The sequence below is a fragment of the Oreochromis aureus genome, linkage group 9 (assembly GCF_013358895.1).
Source record: "Oreochromis aureus strain Israel breed Guangdong linkage group 9, ZZ_aureus, whole genome shotgun sequence".
NCBI classification, from domain to species: domain Eukaryota; kingdom Metazoa; phylum Chordata; class Actinopteri; order Cichliformes; family Cichlidae; genus Oreochromis; species Oreochromis aureus.
In genome coordinates, this window is record NC_052950.1 from 22,053,776 (window position 1) to 22,076,979 (window position 23,204).

At 41.8% G+C, this 23,204-nt stretch overlaps 1 protein-coding gene and 1 long non-coding RNA gene across 3 annotated transcripts in view; both read left to right on the forward strand.

Annotated features, from left to right (window-relative positions):
- The first annotated feature begins 16,022 nt into the window (after positions 1–16,022).
- Positions 16,023–18,928, forward strand: myca (MYC proto-oncogene, bHLH transcription factor a). Its single transcript, XM_031759763.2, has 3 exons — positions 16,023–16,404; positions 16,770–17,493; positions 17,857–18,928. The coding sequence occupies exons 2-3, from the start codon at positions 16,803–16,805 to the stop codon at positions 18,483–18,485; spliced, it is 1,320 nt and encodes a 439-aa protein (XP_031615623.2). The 5' UTR covers positions 16,023–16,404; positions 16,770–16,802; the 3' UTR covers positions 18,486–18,928.
- A 500-nt stretch (positions 18,929–19,428) lies between these two features.
- Positions 19,429–23,204, forward strand: part of LOC116335967 — a 37,530-nt gene continuing 33,754 nt past the window's right edge. The window contains exon 1 of one of the 2 annotated variants that reach the window (XR_005614196.1): positions 19,429–19,807. This is a non-coding gene — a long non-coding RNA (uncharacterized LOC116335967). The remainder of the gene's footprint in view (positions 19,808–23,204) is intronic. The other variant, XR_004200681.2, reaches the window with a different exon arrangement.

A 23,204-nucleotide genomic window follows, 5' to 3' on the forward strand; every position in this document is an offset into this window, starting at 1 on the left:
TCATAAATGCTTCTATGTTGCACATTAAACTTGCTTTGAAGACACTTGGGCTTACGCAGCATAAACGGGTAAACTTACAAAGACATACACTGCCACCTGCTGGACAAAGACATTTTAATGTGCAACTGGATAAACAGGGGTGTACCAACAGCATTCTCATGGGGTGCCACTGGCCCACTGTGCAATATATGGGATGATAATATTAATCGAATATGATGCTTGCAAACATAGTCAACATTTGATTCAACTGAATGCACAATCCAGTAACTAATTAGCAACTTGTTATTTGTATGACCCGTTGTAGTGTCTAAATATGATTCAAAATGAATAATCACATATAAATTCAATATAATACACTCACTTTCAGAGTGGACCCTTTAGTTATCAAACCAGAGTCCAAGCTTGATCATGTTCAGCAGAATTTTCCAGACAAGTTAAAGAACAACTTTTGACAAAACTGAGGAAACATTCCTCTAAACCAGGGGCGTGAAACTTAAGGCTCAGCGACCAGAATAGACTCGGCTAATAGTCCAATCCAGCCCACTGGATCGCTCTGGAAAATGCGAAGAAGAAGAAGAACCCATCTCGAATGCCGGTGGTACTGTACCAAAGTCATTAATTGATTGATTCTTTGAATCAACAAAAACTTTATATATATTGCTCAGTCTGAGCAATGAACTTTAAATTAAAAAAATCTCTCACTGCAGGATTAAAGCAATAAAAATACGAATGAATCAATATTTTTTATCCAATAAAATACTGCATATGGTTCTGTGTGATGAATACCTTAACACACACACACACACACACACACACACACACACACACTCTCTCTCTCTCTCTCTCTCTCTCTCTCTCTCTCTCTCTCACTATATATATATATAGAGAGAGAGAATTTAAAATAACATCCCACTCACCCTGCGGGGCGGTCTTTATTCTTCAAGTTCGGCTCCTCTACCTGAGGCCTGGGAGCTGGTCAGATCCTATGACTGCACTTTTTTGGACAGAGATCTCCGATGTGTTCCTGGGATCTGCTGGAGCCAGTTCTCAGGGGCTTCTTGCCTGGTGCAGGAATGTCTTAAAGACATAAAGACCTGGATGGCCGCTAACTTTCTGCTCCTTAATTCAGATAAAACTGAGGTCATTGTATTCGGCCCTGAAAATCTTAGAAATATGGTATCTAACCAAATTCTTACTCTGGATGGCATTACCTTGGCCTCCAGTAACACTGTGAGGAGCCTTGGAGTGATTTTTGACCAGCATATGTCCTTCAATGCAGATATTAAACAAATATGTAGGACTGCCTTCTTCCATTTGCGCAACATCTCTAAAATTAGAAATATCCTGTCTCAGAGTGATGCTGAAAAACTAGTTCATGCATTTATTACTTCCAGGCTGGACTACTGTAATTCATTATTATCAGGAAGTCCTAAAAACTCTCTGAAAAGCCTTCAGTTAATCCAAAATGCTGCAGCAAGAGTACTGACAGGGACTAGAAAGAGAGAGCATATTTCTCCTGTATTGGCTTCCCTTCACTGGCTTCCTGTTAAATCCAGAATTGAATTCAAAATCCTGCTCCTCACATACAAGGTCTTAAATAATCAGGCCCCATCTTATCTCAATGACCTTGTAGTACCATATCATCCTATTAGAGCACTTCGCTCTCACACTGCAGGCTTACTTGTTGTTCCTAGAGTATTTAAAAGTAGAATGGGAGGGAGAGCCTTCAGTTTTCAGGCCCCTCTTCTATGGAACCAGCTTCCAGTTTGGATTCAGGAGACAGACATTATCTCTACTTTTAAGATTAGGCTTCAAACTTTCCTTTTTGCTAAAGCATATAGTTAGGGCTGGACCAGGTGACCCTGAATCCTCCCTTAGTAATGCTGCAATAGACGTAGGCTGCCGGGGGATTCCCATGATGCATTGAGTTTTTCCTTTCCAGTCACCTTTTTCACTCACTATGTGTTAATAGACCTCTCTGCATTGAATCATATTTGTTATTAATCTCTCTCTTCCACAGCATGTCTTCTATCTTGTCTTCCTTCTCTCACCCCAACCGGTCGCAGCAGATGGCCGCCCCTCCCTGAGCCTGGTTCTGCCGGAGGTTTCTTCCTGTTAAAAGGGAGTTTTTCCTTCCCACTGTCGCCAAAGTGCTTGCTTATAAGGGGTCATATGATTGTTGGGTTGAATTGAATTGAATTATGTGATAGACCTCAGCCTCTATGGATCTTGTGCTCAGAGCTTGCTCCTGTGCTGCCATGATTAGTTTCTCTGTGCTGTCTTTCAGTCCAGCTTTGTTCAGCCACTGGTTGGATTTCTGGATGGCAGCCACTTACTCTATCGGCCGGTGGTACATACCGTGCAGGTGCCTGTCCTTCCGTCATGGTTCTTCTCATTGTTCCTCTTCTTTCTCAGGTTTCTGCTGCCTGAGGTATTCTCTAAACAGGCGGTCTGTTGTGGCCATCTTCCTGATGTACTCAAGTATGTTCGGGTGTTCGTCTCATCCTGGACGGTTGTTTTGACACTCACTAATCCTTGGCCACCTTACCTCCGCTAAGCTTACAGTCTCAGGGAGGTGGACTTGGGGTGTAACCCTGCATGCATGGTCAGGAGCTTCCTTGTCTTGATGTCAGTGGCTTCTATCTCCTCGTTTGGCCAGGTTATTACCCCAGCAGGGCATCTAATCACCGACAGGGCTTGTTCTTCCCATTCAGCTGACTCTTCAGGAGGCTTTGGTGGTTCACACAGATATGTGATCTTTCTTCTTAAACCTAATCCAATAGTGAGAGGTGCTATGATGTACGGTTTGGTGACGGTGACAAAAACACAGGGCAGACAGTCTCTGCAATCACTTTAAAGGTAAAGGCTCCTGATAAGGGGGAGGCATTTCATTTTATCATATTAATATATTACTCCATATTAAGCTGTCAAATGTGGTTACTTTTTATTTACATGCAGCGTCTTAGTATTAATTATTAATATTAACATTAACAGGGTATTAATATTAACAGAGTCAGCTTCACTATAATCAGTCCTTTAATTAACTGAGAAAACCTGTGATAAGGACATATACAGTTAAATGGAACAGGCCTGTGTGATGTGATGCTTTTTTTTCAGCATGGAAACAGAACCAAACCTTGAGGTCACCTCACTAGCTTTGGTTTAAGGTTTTCAATCATAGTTAATTAGACTTGCTCTCATTGTCTTTGCAAATTCCTCCGTTTTCTTGCTTACTTTGTTTAACCTGTAATGTCAAGACTCGTGACTGAAGCCCTGCCTGAGTAATCCTCAGTCAAAGAACACAAAAGTTGTTTGTGCCTTTGATTGGTGCCTGAGGGAGGCTCTGCGGTGGTTCTAAGAGTTGACACAGCCATTTACAAGCAGACATGCCATTCCCATGCAGCCGTAACTAGAGTCAGATGTTTGCTCATATCTGCAAGTGCACTTTGTATTTGGATTATGTCATTACGTCCAGTTCTGTCCACGTGATTCTTCATGATGGTAAAACAAATCTGTGGCTTTTTTTTTGATAAAACAGTAAAGAAATGTATTCCCAACTTTGTACTCTGACTCAATAAGTGGGTGGGATAACAAAGGACAGAGTGGTCACCAGGTAAGTCTGAGAATGTGTTTGAGTGTTACTTTGTGAATGCTGCAACCAGGCCTGGACTGAGACAAAAAAATCGGCCCTGGCATTTTTGGTCCAGGTGGCCCACCATGATCAGTCAAAAAAAAAAACAATATTAACTAGCTAGCAACAACACCCTTTTGTGACTACCAGGGCTTTATATTAGCTGTTCCTGGTACTACTGTTAACAGTGCAGCAGCTAAGACGATGATTCATTTGACACATTATGCTGAATCTATTTCTAGTTTCTTGTTCTATTTCTCTCTCAGCGTTTCAGCTCCACATTTTCACTTTTGTTTGTCCACCTTTATCAACCACTTCTCCCACACTAAACTCTGCTCAACAAGGTGCATGACCGCACAGGGATAGTGGGGGAGGGACTGGTCAAGTTAAGAGATTTGACTGGGCAACCATACTCTGATTAATAACTCTATAGTACTGTGATAAACTCTAGGTGCACCAATTTATTGAACCGTGCAAACACACATGGAAGTACAGTATGTAAGATAAGAAAAACAGAGTTTTTACCATTTTAAGGTGCGTGAAAGTCAATATTTTGTTTGTCCACCTTTATTCTTCAACACAGCCTGAACTCTCTTAGTCAAGCTTTCTTGTCATTTCTTTAAGTAGGCTTCAGGAATAGTTCTCCAGGCTTCTTGAAGGGCATACAAAGCTCTTCTTTTTGGATGTTTGCTGCCTTTTATTCTGTTCTCTGTCAACATGATCCCACACTGCTTCAATAATGTCGAGGTCCAGGCTCTGCAGAGGTCAATCAGTGACTGATAGTGTCTCATTGTATGTTTTTCTATCTTGGTATGCTTTCACTGTATTGGCAGTGTATTTTGGATTATCAGCTGTTGTCAACCAGCTGTTTGCCAGATGGTTTTGCATGGTGGTTCAAAATCTGATGGCACTTTCTTGCTTTCATAATTCTTGGTGTTGGATCAGATCTCCAAACCATGACAGAGCCTCTACTGTGTTTTACAGATGGCCGTAGACACTCGCCGTTTGACCTTTTTTTACTTTAGAGTCATTGCTCTTCCATTGAGACCATTTGTGATGAGGCTTTGGTGAACAGTAGAATAATCAAATAAAGGGCCAGATACTAATTTCTAAAAGACATAACTTTCATATACTGTCTTTCATTAGGCCTGCCACCTTTTCACTTGTCCTCCATTTGTTTAGTTTCCTCAAACTTTTTAAGGACCCACTGCATTACATGCGGAGATATGCCAAGTTTTTACTTATATCTTTTGGGGAATCACCATCTTGGTGCAGAAATACTAACTTATTCCTGTCAAACTGTGTTTTCTTTTTCATTTTTTCCATATATTCAACTAAAGAAATTGGAAGAAACTGTGTGTTTTGTGACAGGCTGTTAGTAACAAAGTGCCCAAAGAGACAATGCATACATACACAATAAATAGGTTCTTTCCTAAGTTGCCTGTTATGTGTTGACACAATACTGGTTCATCTCTTGAGTTAGGTGGTTCTTTTTATGCTTGAATGATTCATAGGACTGTGTGCAGTGGTTTTACAAACAAGAAAAACACTCCTGTGAAACTGGCCGAGTACAAGGGCTGAAAATGAGTGAAAAAGCAACCATTGTCCGAAGAAAACCTTTGAAAGATCTTCAGAAAGCTGGAGAACTAAAAGTCTGGCTCACTGAAAATGAACTATAAATAAATAATGGGTGACTCAAGACTTTTGCACACTACTGTGTATGAAAATACTGGACCTGGTTTCATTTAGTTCAGGCTGTGGTTTGTTGCTGAACAATTTGGTGACTTTTGATGTGATCTCTGATATAGACATGAAGACAGTCCTTTGACATTTATGTGCCTCCTGCGACATTAATTCTGTTGCTTGGTAGCTCAGGTGTACATATAAGGGTGATAAAGTTTATTTATATAGCAACAAACATTATAAAAAGCTTTATACCCAGTTGTGGTGCATTGAATCGATGTGTCTGGGTTTTAACCTCCTAATGAGCTTAGATCAGTTAGGAAGAGGAGTAAATGAATGGACGGATGGATGGTAAAGTTAAAGTTCGCCCTCTAGTGGCCACATTTGGAGCAGACGAACAGTTCTGAACACTGACTTGACTAAAATTGTTTAAGTCTTGGTCCCAAACTCAACTTATTCTATTGTTTTGCATATATTAGTTTAGTAACTTTTATTATTTATTATTATTATCTTTTAATTTAGTCTTTATATCTTATTTTGATTTGCTAAACTCTCTATAAGTGGGTTTAAACTACCTTATTGTACCTTGTTATTTCCTAGTAATTTGCTAGGAAAATATGCAATGGGTGCAGCGATTCGCTATGGCCACCTATATTATTCAACACAGCCTGAACTCGCTTAGATAAGCTTTCTTGTCATTTCATTAAGTAGTCTTCAGGAATAGTTCTCCAGGTTTCTTGAAGGACATTCAAAGCTCTTCTTTGGATGTTGGCTGCCTTTTATTCTGTTCTCCCTCAAAGTGATCCCACACTGATTCATCAGTGTTGAGGTTTGGGCTCTGGGGAGGCCAGTCCATGACTGATAGTGTTCAACTATCTGTTCGGGATTATTGTCATGCTGGAAAATGAAGCCACTGCCAATCAGATGCTTTCCAGATGGTGGATCCAAATTTGATTATATTTTTCTGCTTTCATATTTCCATCAATTTTGACAATTTTTTCATGTAAAATTGTCCCCTTGTCTGTGCTAATGCTGACCTGGCTGAATGGAAAGATCCATAGTATCGTATTTTGTCTCCATATAATCTTTTGATGCAAGACATACTTAACTACATGAGCTATCTTGTGCATGTGATGTTCTGACTGTGATTCTGTAACTGTGGCAGGTCTCTGTAAATGACTCTGTGCTTGTTATTCTTTATTAAAAGTTACACAGACTGGTGTTGCTCTCTTTTGTTAAAACTTAAAGACACATGAGCGCAAATGTTGTTGTTGTTTTTAGAATAGTTTTTCAACTAATAGCTATTCGGGAATCACCTTGTTGGTGAAGAAATACTTTAGTGCCTAAAGATTCAATTTGAAACTTTGAAACAAGAAAAACATTGCTCAGAAAATGTCCGGTACAAGGACTGGACTGAAAATGAGTGAAAAAGGAGCCAATGTCGAAAGAAAAAGAGGGCCTGGAGAACTATTTCTCACGACCACCTTAAAAAAAAAAAAAAAAATAACAAGAAAGTCCGGCTTCATAGCAGCAAAATATAATGAGGTTTAGAGGGGTGGCTCAAGACTTTTACACAGTACTGAATACAGCATGAAAAATGTAGCTTCAAATCTACGATAAAGTCTAAGCGAGGCAATGGAAACCCGAGCTTCATCCAACTTCACCAAAATATTTAAATTTAGTATGAAAAAAAAATCAGCTGCTGTTGAATGTACAGCAGGCATTAACGTCACTGCATGTTAGTCATGCACTGAAATACACAGAGGGGAACTACATGTTTGACAAAGATAACTGAGAAATGGGCAAACAGTGTCAGCTCTCTCAATCACTCACAGACACAACCTACTGGAAAATAAAGGTTCATCACTCACCTCTCTCTTCCTCCTCCCCTGTGTTTACATGCCTTTAATCTTTCTTGCAGTTCATCACCTTCTGACTTTTTTGTGTGCATGTGAAAACTAAACCAAACAAGCAAAATTTGATAGCTGGGATCTTTATCACACCTTTATTCACCACCCACATGAACAACAACTTCACCTCCTTCCAGAGAAGAAGTTAAAGCTCCATAGGAGGAATTTTGTCAAGCTAGCAGACCCAGTTTTCACTAAAGGTTGTGCGTTCATTGAAATGCAGAAATGACCCATTGTCATGTATGCTGCATCCACCTTGCCTAGAGCTAAAAAAGCCATAAAGTGCAAAGAGCAGGGAAGCTTGCATTATTCAGACCTTTATAGCTGTAGAAAATGTCATGCTTTTATAAATCCTATCACATAACAAAGCTAAAGCTGCTGCAATGATTTGCAAGAATGTTACTGAGGTGCAACTTGCACAATGTGGTTTCAGGCGCCATCTGATTGCGCCAGTCTTGTTCATCAGACAAGAGAGTGAGCAGTCATGAATGCTCACTAGTGTTTCACTCACTATAATTAAAGAACGCTGCACTCTGGCAGCAGTTTTGATTTTAGATCATTTAGCAGGAGTCTAAGGAGCTTGGAAAGAAAGCAACTGGACTTCTTTAAGTTTTGTGTAGTTGCCTCACCCCAAGAGGCTTCCTCAGTTCTAAAACCAAAAGGTTGAGAGTCCCAGATATTTAACCTCTAGTGGGAGCCAACATGTAGAGAAAGGCATGGGTCATTACCGCCAGAGGTTTCTAGTGAAACCACTGTGATACCTTGCCTCATCCTGTCAGGTGACCTCAATGTACGTGGAGGGTGGAGGCGCCTGAGAAGGGACTCTTCACCTTTTGGTTTTAGAACTGAAGAAGCCTCTTCGATGAGAGGCGTTAACTAACTAATGGAGATTTGCCGCGTTAATGCGGTTATGGCGGTAATGTCTTTTTAACGAGGTTAATGCTGACAGCACTATTTTAATTATATAACACCAAATCCCAACAACAATCGCCTCAAAGGTGCTTTATATTGTAAGGTAAAGGGTGTACAATAACACAGAGAAAACCCCAACAATCACATGTCCCCCTACGATCAAGCACTTTGGTGACAGTGGGAAGCAAAAACTCCCTTTTAACAGGAAGAAACCTTCAGCAGAACCAGGATGTATAAAAATCCCTCAGATAAACACACTGACATCCTACATGGTGGTATGATTTATGTATTATTTATTTGCTTCTCGGTTACTTTGCATTCATCTGTTGTCTGGGTTTGTTTTGAAAATGTCCATGTGAGGAATGATGGCTCACCTACCTGCACAACAAATCAACCTTCTGGTTACAAATAAGGTAGCCTGAAGTCAGGAGTTTGGGTCATCATTTTTTCCAGTGCAAAAGAAAGAAACAATAAATAAGCCACAAAAACACTGTGGTTTAGCTCTTGCAGGCTACGTCAATAACCATCCGCTGTCACTGTTAATAATTGATGACACAATTAGCTCTCTAGCTGTCTGACACATCTGCTGTCAACTCATTGTTGACTGCTTGGCTGGCAACCTGCTCTCACCAGCTAAGCTGCACGGATATCGATTTCCCGCCTCGTTCTGAATCATCATGCTGAATGGCAGCCCGGCTGCATGAGAAGAGAAACACACGCTGGATTTATCAGCGCGTCTGCTGTTGGGTTTCTCCAGTTATTTGTGTCAGCCCGTCTCTTTTTAAATCTCTTAGTGCAGTTTTATGCGTAGCGCCGATCAGACTCCATCGGTGTTTCACATCTGTGGATTTTCCTTTGTGTAGAATACAGCATTTTTGGTTTCCTGCAAAGTGACGATGACTTTTCTGTATTACACTACGTCACACAACCCCAAGATATAAAACATATAAAAGAGGAAACAGAACTGCTGTTAGATCCACATTGTGGACATTTTATACTCTGTCTTCACAGCCAATGTTAAACACACCAAGTATTCAGTGACCTTAAATTGTACGTAGGTGTGAGTGGCTTTCTGTGTTAGCTCTGCAGTAGACTGATGGCCTGCCTGGAATAAGCTCCAGTCTGTGTGATCCCAAATTGGATAAGTGGAAGAAGATGGATGGATAATGAACAAGTTGCATTCATTAACTTTTACAACCATTTATTGTTCCAGCATTTTGAACTGAGCTAGCTGTATTAAAAATTTTATTGATTTTCATCATGAATCATGTAAGCAAAACTGTAAAATGTAGGCAAGTGAAGTGAAGTCCAGATGAAGGTTTATACTAAAGGAAATGCTCCAAGTTTCCACCAAAGCTTAAACTCCACAAGCAGATGTCAGCATCGCCCCCTCTGCTGCACGCGCTGCACGTGAGAGTGAGCAGATCAGAAATGAGGTAAGCCCAGAAGAGCAGGATGTGGGTCAAAAGAAGGACACCAGTTCTCACGATTAATTCAACAGTTAGAGTAAATGAGGTGTCTGTGGCTAACGCCTGAGCTGCAGACACCTCCACTTATTATACTAGACTGTATATCTAATAGACCCAGGGCTCCCCAGCTTTATAAACAGACTGAAATATTTGCTGAAAGACTCACAGACTCGTAAACATCGATGCCTGTTTTTTGTTGTTCGAGGCTTATGGGCGTGCGGATGTTCTGTCATTTACTTTCCATGTGTTATTTTTGTGATCTTTTGCATGTAACCTCCCAAGGGACTGTAGGTGCAAGTTAGCTTTACGCTAACTCTGATACAATGGATAAAATAAAACCAGATAGATGAATAAATAAATAACCTGGCCACTGGAAGAATTGAAGAAGCACATTTTTTCACTCTGTGTACATAAAAGAGAAATCATTAAATAAGAGAAATCTCTGGGAGGGCAGCATCGGACTGAATAAATTCATCAGGGAGGCTGGCTCTGTGATTGGCTGCACACCGGGCACTTCTGGAGATGTGGTGGAGACGAGGTTACTGAACAAACTGTCATCCATCATGGATAATCCTGACCACCCTCTGTCCCACTTACCGGACAGGTCACCAGAAAGCACCTTGTCTAACAGATACGAGGACAGATAGAGGAAAGCTCTCATACCTCATGCAGTAACTCTATAATGCGACACAGAATCATCCTGTATGTCAGCCCTGCACTCTCCCAACATGTGAACACGCATTATGATACCTTACTGCACTGTCCACCACTGTTTTATAGAGAGCCACTTAATGCCATCTAATGCTATTCTATTTTTTGCTATATTTATTAAGCTATTAAGATTTTTAAGATCAGGTAACGCCGTCTAAGGTCGTACCTTTAAAACTCGTGGGGATTGGGCTTGTGGACATCTCTTCCACGGTCTCCACACTGTAAAGACACCAGTGACTCTTGTAAAAAGCAGCTGAAGACATTTTTATAGACAAGTGTTTAATTAAATTGTTGTTTAAGTAGCATTCTGCTTTACACTGTTGTGATATCTTTTATTTGTTGTTTTATTGGGGAGAACTTTGTGATTTTTTTTCTAAAGGAATACAACTTCTGTGTTGTTGCAGTGTATTTCCTGGCTTAAGGCGACCTCTATAAATTCTGCTTGATGTTTGCTCACAGATTCACAGATGTTTGTCTGATTTACTAGTAAAGACAATTCAGTATCTAAAGGCAGTGATTCCCCTGATATTAGCCATTATATTGCAGAGATGATACCCCAAGAAACCCACGTTTATACAAAGACAGGTACAGTGTACAAAAGAACCGATATTTATTACGAACCTAAAGTGCATACCTGAGAATTTAGGTTTGGATTTATGTAATATCTGTGAAGTGAGGTAACAAATTATCACAGGATAAATCTGACCAGAGATTTTCATCAATTGCTATGTTCAAATCTGACTCCCATTTCACTCTAGATTTAAAAAACCCAATAATAATACATTATTGATTTGTTGATTTTCAAATAAATCAAAAACCAGACAGACACAGAGAGACACGCAAGCATTTAGGCCCACATCCACACCTATGGCCAGTCACCATGATGTGCATGTGTTTGGTCTGTGGGAGCAAGCTGGAGACAAACCGTGCAGGCACAGGGAGGATGATAATAATTAAAGAGTATTGTTATGGCTTCATTTCCTTAAGTTTAGTTTCTTTGAAACGTAGAAAAACTGAGATGCATTATTGTCCTTAAGCCACTTAAAGTTATAGTCACCAGTTTGACCAGTTTAGTCCACTTAAGCTCAAAATGGGCTGATGTTGTTTACATCACATCTATTTTTTATGGTGACATTACAATAACTTATTAGTTTTTTATACTAAAAATAAGCAGATTTCTTAGTATTAAAGTAATAGTAGATATGTTAAGGCTACAAAATAGACTCTCCAGACTCAAATTAACATAACCACCTCACTTTCAAAAAACTAGGGCTTGACCTGTGCGGACCTTCCATCCTCAAATTCAGACTCTTTTTGGGGAAAAGCGATTTTTATATATCAACCTTTTGCAGCTGGAGATGATGAAGAAGTAGTTTATCAGTTTCTGTGTGTTTCTCTGTATACTTTGATGGAGTTTAAAAATGAGTTACTGCTAGCTTAATTCACACGGTGTCAATAAAACCCCTTGGTCAGGGGCGGATCTAGAAGGGTGGCATGGGGTGGCATGTGCCACCCTAAAATGATCTCTTGCCACCCCAAGTGTCACCCTAGTTTTGCATATGACAGTGTTGTTTATTAAAATAAGATACCATTAACACTTTGAGTGCAGTTGCAGTTAACAGTGAATATAAATTCTACAAATGAATTTATTGCATAGTGTTCCCCCCCTCCACCATTAACAAATGGTTCAGCCCATAGCAGGACCGGCTTTTTTCTTGTTTTCAGCAGCAAGCCATGCCTATGATTGTGCCAGAGCACATTTCGAACAACACCGCCCCATTTTGTGTAGCTTTCTGGATTTTGTACTTATTGGGCTACATAGTTATTTATTATACAGGCTATACATAAAAAATTCACATGTTTTATGTGGATTTTATGTGAAACTAACATGTTTAATTATGTGGGCTACAGAAAATAATTAAGTTATAGACTATATTTATATGAAAAGCATGTATACTTACAGCATTTGAATCATTTTAACCATATGTAACCACCTGCATATGTGTTTGGAAAAAAAAAGGCTTTGATTTTGCCACAACATTTGATTTCTCATAAAATTTCTCTAGATCCGCCCCTGCCCTTGGTCATGTTACTGTTGGTAGGATTGTGATGTGATATGAATGAGAAAGCATTAAGCGGCATTGCTGTAAGCGTAGCATTTATTGGTATAATAAACAAGAACCATCAGGCATTGTTTTTGTACTTAAAGTAGCAGAGTGGTAGTATGACTGCAAATGACTTGAAGTGCTGGAGTAAGCTATGTAAGAGCCTCACTGTAATTTCCCTTAGGCAGACAACCTTTTTTGGTTATTTGAAACACGCAACGCTTGTGTTGCAGGTTCTTGCCAGTTGTGCTAGTTTGAAGGGATTCAGGTGTAGCTCAGAAGGTAGAGCAGGTCATCTACTAATGGGAAGGATGGTGGTTGGTGGTTTTGTGTGAATGTTAGATATGCAGTAGTTAAGCATAGAAGAAAGTTGCATAGACAGAATTGAGGTAGAGCAGAAAAACGCTATTTGAGAACCGGTCTATTTACCATTTTAGTTATGTGTCTGATTTAAGAGCTTAATATTTAAACCTGATATTCAGGTTTAGAAAAGGATATTAAAAAGAATGATATAAGGTGAATTTAAACATTTTCAGTTGAACATAACCTTCTACATAATCATCATTTGTGTTTAAGCTGAACTTAATCATGTCAGCTTAAAGCAATGTGACTACCTGCTTTGGCTTTTTTTTATATACTGAACACACTGCTGTGCTCCTAGGAGGAAAACCTGTGCCAGATGTTTGAGTCTATTTATCAGTTTATCAAAGCCAAACTAGATTGGATTCTCTGCCCTCGCTGTCTAGATCCTCTGCAGGTTATTCCATGTCAATCAGAGTCCATGGAGGAAGTTTACCAGAAAGAAAACACACACACGCACACACACACAATCAAAACCTCTCCTGAGCTTTCAGTTATCACAGGAAACCATTCCAGCCGCTCTCAAAGCTTCCCTCTGTGTCTCCATGCAGGCGCTCTCAAACACGGTAACACAAGAAACATCCGGAGCCGATAAACGCCACGACCATAACGCCTGAACCTGGTGGTTATGATCGCTATCCTCCACAAGCATCCCACAGCGGGGAAAGGAGAGGCGTGAGAGAACGGGTGAAGGAATGAGTATGAAGGGAAGGACGGAGGGTGTAGTTTCAACTTGGGGATTTTCTTTGCTTTCCCCCTCCTCTTGTCTCCTTTTTCTTTGCTTATGTGGTTTCTTTTGCATTATTTAATGAAAAAGGAAAAAGTATACTTGTGTAAGTGATGCTGCGGGGTTATCTGCGCGATTCATTTAAATGTAAGGCCTCACAGTGACACAGCGTCCGTGGCGATGTGTTTAATTAGTTAAGTGTAACTGAGATCAAAATGAAAGGCTCAGAATTCAGTCCAGACGTTTCAGCTCCACGGCCTGATTAAAAAAAAACTGAAAATAATTTGTTATGAAGGGGAAAAAGCTGCAGTGATGATGTCACTAAACACATAATCACAGATCGTTTTCATTAAAGAGGCCTTTTATGTTATAATCAACAGGACTGTGTTATATAAGAAGCGTTTAAAAAAGAGTAAAAGGGCCGTTTCCAGCAGTAACACACTCAGAGCTGCTGTCCTGGATTGATGAAAGTATGTTTTTAAAAACTGCAAATTGCACCGTTTAATTCAATTTAATGAGATCTCCATTAACTGGGTCACATGAGCATCAAGAGCTGCGACCTTGGAGTTTTTAGAGTTATCATTTAAAGCAGGGGTGTCAAATATAAGGCCTGGGGACCGGAATCAGCCCAGCAGAGACTCCAATCCGGCCCATTGGACGGTTTTGGAAAATGTGATGGAAGACGTTATGATGAGACTTTTTACTGCATTTTCATAACTTTTACAGCTTTTTCACTTCCATTCACTACATCAGACTAATAGATAAACAACAACAACAAAAAAACACATAGAAAAGTTCCTGTAAATGTCTTTTTTTTTTTTTTTACAGAAACATGACTTAATTCCAACGACTACAACAACTCTTTTTGTAAATTTGCACATTTATTTATTCACACTGACAGATTTCTTTCATTTACTGTAGCAGCATTTCTTCATCATGTATAAAAGGGGAGACATACTACGCTTCATTTTTTTGTAATAAAAAAGAAACAGAGAAGTGCAGTAAATGTGTAAGTAATCACATCTACTGCAAGACGTTAGCTGTTTCAGCCCAGTTTAAATCAAAGCAAAATGCAACAGTGTTTTAAAATTATTGTATTTTCAAGCACAAAACACCTTCACCGTTTATGCTTTTGTCGTTTCCTATAATTGCTGCTTGTGTGCACAGCCTCGTGTTTTAAAATGCTTGTTAATATCTGTCATGCGGGATGAAATCCACACTCTGCTTGAGTCTAACTCATTGCTTTAGAGATTTGTTTAGCAGGATGTCTGACAATACTAAGAGAGAAAGAGGGAGAAAAGCCCACTGAGCATTTTAAACCAATTAACTTCGTCACAACGGCAGGAGCTGGTGTTGCCATTAAATATCAAATTGCAACTGACTTCGCCAAACTCAGTGCATTGCTAATTAAATGTGCCATTTACTGCTTCTCCACGACTCTATTTTTTAATGAAGTGACCCACTAACCCCAATAAAGATCTGCACCAACCCACTGAATTGGGCTATTTTGTCCCTGACCCTTTTATAGTTTAACTCACTCGACCCTGTTTTTTTCCCTTTCAATTAATTTAAAAAAAAAAATCTTAGTTCACGCATGATTGCAGGATTTGTGAGGTTTGTGGTCACCTGTCTCAATCTGTAACCCTCCACCCACCTAGCTGCTGTCAGCTCCTGCAACGCTTTAAACAGCAGAGGGCGCTCTAAGTCCGATAATCTCCATCCACAGCTCCTGTTACAGCAGGATAGATCCATCCATCTGATTCCTTTAATTGCTTCCTTCCTCTAGTTAATTGGTGCCAATCTGTCCAAACTCAGCTCTGCATCACGCAGTCCGCAGGATTTGTATTGGACTTTTTCCTCTGTGAGTCTGTGTGCGTGCGTGTGGGTTTGTATTAACTCGAACTCCAAGATTTTAATTCTTTACCGTGTCCTTGTTGTAATCAGCTGTTTGAACCGGTTCAGAGCCGTCAGTCTCTGCAGCTCTTGCTGCACCTGCAAGAGCTGTCTTCAGCTGCTTTGGTTTATTGAGAAACTAAAAAGCACAAACTGCGCAAAAGTACGCGGTACTTGCCGCATTTTTACACATTTTTGGCACATTTACAGTTAAAAAAGCATTCCTGCTGTTATGTATTGTTTTTTGTTTTTTTTTGTTAACAACATAATATAGTGTAAAGCCGTAATCCGAATCTGCGGACTGATTATTTAGGGATTGCCGTGTGTGCGCCGTGACGCTCAGTGTTTGCGTGTATTTCTGGCGCAGTAGTAGTAAAATAACTCAGCCCAATTATCTGCCACTACTACATGCATTAGTATTTTCTCCATGCAGTCAATGAAAGCACTACTCTACTCCACTCTGACCCCTCCCACTTGCAAAAAAATAGACCCATCTCAGAGAAAGAGGGCAGAAAATATGCAAAGATGCATCCACGGTGTACTTTGGACGCACGCGATTCTTACGTGACGCAAACGGCTGAATAATTGCGCTGATGGGCAGAGGCTGATATCGGGGGGTGTGCTGTGTGTTGTGTTGTAGTGGGTTTAGAGTTTCACTGGAACGCCCGGCGGATGGATACAGAAGAGAGAGTGCGAGATGCGGCTCAGTTTATCGAGCTGTGCTCAACTCTCAGCTGCGATTCTGACGGTGCTGATGACAGAGTGCGTGTCGCTCTTGCCGGCTCGCCTCTGCAGCCTTTTAACTTCACATGCATGCTTCACTCGCAGGCTGATAGACAGCCGCCGCACCGCCTCTGTGGAAGGATTTACTGTCACTGCCGCACTGGAATAACTTTGCTGCTCCCTCGTTTTTTAATATTTTCCTCCTCTTTTTCTCTTTTTGCGCCACTCGGCTCGCTTTTTTTTTGCTCCCGTCTTTCGCCTACAGTTGAAAATCTGAAAGGTAAGGGTGGGGAGTGGGTTTGTGGAGCTTCGGTATGAGTGTGATGACTGGAACAGTTCAGTGAAAGTGTGATTTATTAAATTTTTTTCCTCACTCCGTCTCTTGCATTATTTAAATTACAATCCCGGTTAAGCACCTGCAGCAGTGGTGCATGCATGCATGCAAGGCGTGCACAGAGAGAGAGAGAGAGAGAGAGAGAGAAAGAAAGGGGGGGGGGTCGATGTTGTCTCTTTTTTTTTTTTTTTTTTTTTTTTTTGGAGGGAGTTGACCATGAAAGCGGTTGCTTACACTCGGTGTTGCGGGCAGGGTCACGCTCTCTGCTCTCTGCTGTGAATCGACTAATCGCTCCGTTCTGTTTTCGCCAGCCTCGCCGTGAGGAGAGACGAACCAAACGCACCATGCCGCGGAATCCAAGTTTGGCGAGTAAGAACTACGACTACGACTACCTGCAGCCCTATTTCTACTACGACGACGAGGAGGAGGATTTCTACCCTCAGCAGTCCCAGCCTCCGGCACCCAGCGAAGACATCTGGAAGAAATTTGAACTGCTGCCGACCCCTCCCCTCTCCCCGAGCCGCCGGCCGTCCCTGTCCAGCCTCGACCTTTCCATCGCGGATCAGCTGGAGATGGTGACCGAGTTCCTCGGGGATGACGTGGTCAACCAGAGCATCATCTGCGACTCCGATTACTCCCAGAACTTCCTCAAGAACATCATCATCCAGGACTGCATGTGGAGCGGCTTTTCCGCCGCCGCCAAGCTGAAGAAGGTGGTGTCCGAGCGGCTCGCCACCCTGCACGCCGCCCGGAAGGAGTCTGCGGTCGGTGACGGCGCAGAGCCCGCCGGCCCCGCGGCTGCCGCCGCCGCGGCTGCCGCCGCCGCTACTGCGGCTCTTCCTGCGTGGAAGCTGAACAGCAGCTACCTGCAAGACCTGAACACGTCTGCGTCGGAGTGCATCGACCCCTCGGTGGTTTTCCCGTATCCCGTAGCCGAGACGCCCAAGCAGAGCGCAGGGACCCCGCCTAGCAAGGATTTGGGACTGGACACGCCGCCCAACAGCAGCGGGAGCAGCAGCAGTTGTAGCGATTCAGGTGAGCTCTTATTCATTTATTTATGTGTGTGTATATTCTGCCTGGGGAGGCACACCCCTCAGTGCAATTAGGGATTTTCTTTCTGTTGGCGGGGACATGCATGACATTATGACTGAAATGCGGCACATTCTTGCTTTTCCTTCACACGAATTGCAGGCAGGAAGGTGGATCCTGCTGCCACTTCCACCCCATGTCATGCAGTAGACTGCTGTGAGATTAGCTGGAGGGAATGGCTGCATGTTAAGCAATCAACTGATGTGGAAGAGAGGGAAAGCCTGAATGGACTGCAGAGATGCTTTTAGAGGAGGATTACAACCCCGGTGTGGCAGCAGAGTGTGTGACTGTGTTTTTGCTCTCTTGCAGAGGAAGAGGATGAAGGCGATGATGATGAGGAGGAGGAGGAGGAGGAAGAGGACGAACAGGAGGAAGAGGAGTATATTGACGTGGTCACTGTGGAAAAGAGGCAGGTGGTGAAACGGTGCGACTCCAGCCCGCTGGAGACCAGGCACCCCAGCCCACTCGTGCTGAAGAGGTGCCACGTCTCCACCCACCAGCATAATTACGCCGCCCATCCATCCATGAGGCACGAGCAGCCTGCTGTCAAGAGGCTGAAGCTGGAGAGCAGCGGTGGAGGTGCCAGCAGCCACAGCCACAGCCACAGCAGGGTCCTCAAACAGATCAGCAGCAACCGCAAGTGTTCCAGCCCGCGAACGTCGGACACGGAGGACTACGACAAGAGAAGGACTCATAACGTGCTGGAGCGCCAAAGGAGGAACGAGCTGAAGCTGAGCTTCTTCGCTCTGCGGGACGAGATCCCCGAGGTGGCCAACAACGAGAAGGCGGCCAAGGTGGTGATCCTGAAGAAGGCCACGGAGTGCATCTATAGCATGCAGTCGGACGAACAGAAACTCCTCTCTCTGAAAGAGCAGCTGAGGAGGAGAAGCGAACAGTTAAAGCAGAGACTCGCACACCTGCAGGGTTGCCGTGCTTAAACTTTGAATCATAATATTTTTTTTTTTCTTAAAATAAAAGTTCAATACTTGGGGGTTGGGGGGGGTTTGGGTGTGTACAGTTGTTGCTGCATGCAGATGCAAAACAGATTAAGTTGTTTTGGAATCTGGTTTGATTACAATGTAAGAAGAAAAAAAACAACTGCCTCATCTGATGAAGATATTTAAAAGTTTTATTTTATTAATAAAATGTTTAAAAATGTGGCTCACACTGTTGGAAGCCTAAACTAAAATATTGATTTTTATGGTTTGTTTTTTTTTTTGTTTTGTTTTTTTTGTACATAATTAATATTTCCTAAGAAAATGTATTTTTGGATTTCGATTGTCTGGATGTTCAGACACACTGTTTGTTTGTTTTTTGTTTTTTCATTATGTTCATAGATTCTTTTTCAAATATAAAACAAAAATCTGTTTCTTGAACTTGTCTCTCATTCTTCGCCACCATTAGCAGCCACTCAGTCATACCTGAGTAGGGGGCGTCCACATGAATACGTTAGAAAGTGAGTGGTTAGGTAGAAAACTTATCTGAGCGTTATAAAACTTTGAGTCACTCCTCTTCCTCTGACTGACGAAAGGTAAGGGTCAAAACCTAAATATGAGTACACGCTCTTAAATAAAGCAACACCAAGAGTGTAAAAGTCCTGCTGCAGTGAATTTTAAGCAAAATCTGCATAAATGGTTTAAAAAAAAAAAAAAAACTTTGATTACGTGTTTTGTGCAGAAAAGGGAATTCTTCTTCAGACTTAGAAGAAGCCACCTCAGCTCCTTGATATGAGTCCTAGATGCTTGCGCAAGCGCGCAGAAGGCTGGGAAACTGCATTTCATGCTTAAACGCAAGTATTGTGAAGCTGTCTTTAGATGAGGGCTGGTGCATTAAACGGCACACCTGCGCTCACATTTCTTATAGTAGCACACTAATAAAAGTGTGGCACGGGAACTCAGACGGTCGTTTATACCTTAAAACCACAGATATGTAATATATAGATATAACGTATATTTATATCTTTATATATACATGTAAAATGAACTGTCTGAGTTCGAATAAATGAATAACGTGGTGAAGTTTATCTAGTTAGACCGTGGTAAAACCCCACCTGTTCTACCGTTGTCTCGAGCGGCTTTCCAGACTCGACGTGACGTCACACACGCCGTATCCCGAGCGCTCCCCCCCTCCACCTCTGAGCGCGTGGTCCTGGTCGCGAGCACATGGAAGTGAGGTTTGAGATTTGTGTCTGAGAGACGTTCGAGCGACTGTCGGGAAAACGGAATATAAAGTGAATTAAAGAAGCAGCCCGAGCAGCCCGGTAAGAGCTCCCCGCGCCCTCCGTCCATCTCTGCTTTTATATATTAAATATTTATGTTATTTTTTGAATTTAGGTGTGATAATAGAAGAAAGTAAATGCCATTCATGGTTCAGCCTGTCTTGTGAAAACTTAATTTAAAGGCGAACGGGATTTCTGGAGGTTTTAATTTGCTGTTAATGGGAAAAAAACAAAAAACTATTGTTCTCTGGACAAGTGTTATTTTCGTCTGGTTTCTCTATTGTCTGTCCAACTCCTGCAGTTTTGGGGCTGTGGGATGTTTGAAGCACGTGTTCTGTGAGTCTATTGTTGTTTCAGGTGACCACACTGATCACATGCTTTGTTTACCTTGTTTGCTTGAGCTCACGTTTTGTACTTGTGAGCCTTTATTCTCCATGGAGTGCTTGCTTCCTGCGTGGCTTTATGTTTGCTGTCAGTTTGATGGTACAGTTGTTATGAAGGATCATCATGAAGGACAACAAAAGGCGTCTGTGATTGCTTCATGTATATAGGCGTGGGGGTCCTGGATTTAGGGGCTGTTTTGTGCATCAAGTGGAGAAGTTTCTCAGCCGTATTGTTTATGTTCCTGTTTGTGACTGCACATAAAGGCAGTTTTAGGCTGTGATGGTGGAGCAGCATGTATGAGGCATGAGGTGCAGCCACGATGAGACATGAGGAGGACCACAAAGGATGGGATTAGTGTGGATTCATTGTGTGGGCTTTCCCGAGTGGGCAGGGCTGTGTGTTGGAGTGTTGAAGACCTCATGCACCCACCCTGCTGATGTCCAGAGAAACATTACATCCCTGTTAGAATAAAGGTGCTCGTATAATTTCTGTGTGTTATGCTTTGGGAATCGGCGCCTAGTGGCGTGGTTTTGGTGTGAAACGGGGTAAAAGTAGGCTAGATTTCATGAGTATTTGTCCTGCCTTGGTTAAAAATAACGGCCATTTTAAGCCACGTTTCTGTGGCTGTATTTCAGCGTGCAGTTCGAATCTCCCACACACACAGACGTTGAGGTTTAGCCCAGTTTTATTAAAACCCTGATGCCTTTTCACCTGCATATCACAAAAATGATGCCTAGTTGGGTGTGTGAGGATTCAAATGGCTCACAGTATTTAAACTGGATCACACAGAAATTTCACAACACTGCTGGCTTTACTCTGCGACAGCCCATCCTTGAGTTAAAGAGTATGACTCTTAAACGTTTGTAATAAGGCTACACTTGTCTTAACGGGCACCTGTTGCATCCATTTTCATTTCTGTTTGTAATCTTTGGAGTCACAAAGAGTCACTTTTTATTTTCAGTTCAGAAAAACCCTTGTCTATCTCCTATTGGCCCTTTACAAGCTCATCACTGAACGCTCCATTTGAAACAAACTCCTTTAAAATCCAACTGTTTTCTGATTGGCCAACTTCTGGAAGCCTACCGAGGGGCTGCTGCCTGTACTTTCTGATTGTCCTCTATCTGTAGTAGCTGCCCATATAAAGAAATCCATTATTTACAGCACTACTGAGATTTTATTTTGCTTTAAAATACAACACAGTAAGTTTAACAGGAAAAAAAGGACTTGCTTATTTCGTCTGTATAATTCACAAAGTCATTTAGGAGCTCTTATATTTGTTCTGAAGACTTTAATCACACTTAAAATATAATCTGCTCCATAATTAAGAAACGGAGTGAGGGGGGAAATTAACTTTGTTCCCAGGCTGCAGCTCGTTAAGATGCAGTTGCAACTTTGGACGCTGGTTACAAATGTTTTGTGCGCAGCACTAATGATCCTTTTTTTCATCCTAGTGGTGCAGTGGCTCAACAAGGTTTGGTGTTTTCATTCATTGCGATTACACAGGAGAGGAGCCACCTGGTGATCATCTGAGACTAAAGATTGTTTTTAATCATCATTTAATCTGAACTTGTTTATTTAAATCTATGAATGATTATAAAAATAGGGGGGAAAAACTCCGTTTCATCAAAAAGTGTTGTATTCTCTAACCTGCCTAATAATGATAAAGATCATGAAGTTATAGTGGAATAAACCTCAGAGAGTACTAATGTTAAAGAATAGATAGTAATAAAGTAGTGGGAGTAAGAAAAAACGTTAACATTTATGTTTCTTAAACAACTGATGAATTGACTGAAACTGACCAAACAGACAACCAATCATTCATACCTGGGTGGGAGTGGGCTGTATATAATAAGCCACACCTGTTCAGCTGCTTGTGTCTGTGTAGGTTCTCAGCCATCCAAGTCATGGTAATCTAAGGAACATGGAAAGAAAAGTGATGGGACTTGTTTAAAGCCCCTTTTCTATTAGTACCTACTCAGATGACTTGCCACAGTTTTCAGGGTTTTCCCATTAGGTCATATTACTGGTTACCAGGTACTAAATTAGTACCTGCACAGCTGGGTTCCAAAGTGATCTGAGCAGGTACTAAAATATGATGTCATCAGACTGCCACCGATGCCAATTGCAAGCCACAGATTGGCTGGTCAGTAGCAGCACTCAGTGAGTTCACGAAAATAAAAACTGCCATTTTTTTTAAAGCCGGGCAGCGAGGAAATGGCTACAAAAAACAGCAGCGTGGTCTGACGAAATGCCACAGACTGAGCAGCAGGTATATCGTCCCCTCGATGTCCACCTTTGTTCTAGCATTCATGTTGCATACTAATTAAGTCACGGGATGCTCCGCCGTGTTGCTATAAGGACGACGACGCACATTAGGTGGTACTCGATTGTAATGGAAAACGAGTCGATCTGAGTAGGTACTAATGGAAAAGGGGCTTAAGGTTCCTGAAGACATTTGACCTCTCATCTGAGAAACTTCTTTAGCTATAAGACCAAGAGAAGTAAGATGGTTTAAAAGATGAGTGAAAGAAGCCATCTGTGTCCACTGTGAACGACCAGCCTTGAACAGGTTGCTTATGACACCAACTGTCTGCCATCTACAATCCAGTTTTTAGATCCCTTCCCAGGCGCGTTAACGCCCACTCACATCTTGCATCTCACATGATCAGTAAGTCATGTAATGGGGTGAGGCAAGGTCTCACACTGGTTTCACCCAAAACCTCTGCTGGTAATGGCCCCAACCCTTTTTCTAACCTTGGCTCATGCGATGAGGCACATGATTAATAGTGGGCCAAAGACCCTCTTAAGGGGCAACTCCCACTACGGCTCAAATACCTGCGACTCTCCACCATTTGATCTTAGAACTGAAGAAGCTTCTCGGATGAGTGGTGGAACGTCTTCAGGAAACTTAAAGAAGTCCGACCGCTTTTCTTTTCAAGCTCCTTAGATGTTCAACTGCTTGTTAAGACAAACATCTAATGAAACATCCAAGAGGAGAATGGTCAGACTGATTGGACCTGATAGGACTATAGCATCATTACAGCCAAGCTATGCA

Excerpts from the sequence above, each read along its gene's own strand:
- myca (XM_031759763.2), top strand. The coding sequence starts at position 16,803 with ATGCCGCGGAATCCAAGTTTGGCGAGTAAGAACTACGACTACGACTAC. Across the intron at positions 17,494-17,856 it reads CAGCAGTTGTAGCGATTCAG|AGGAAGAGGATGAAGGCGAT; the intron begins GTGAGCTCTTAT and ends GCTCTCTTGCAG.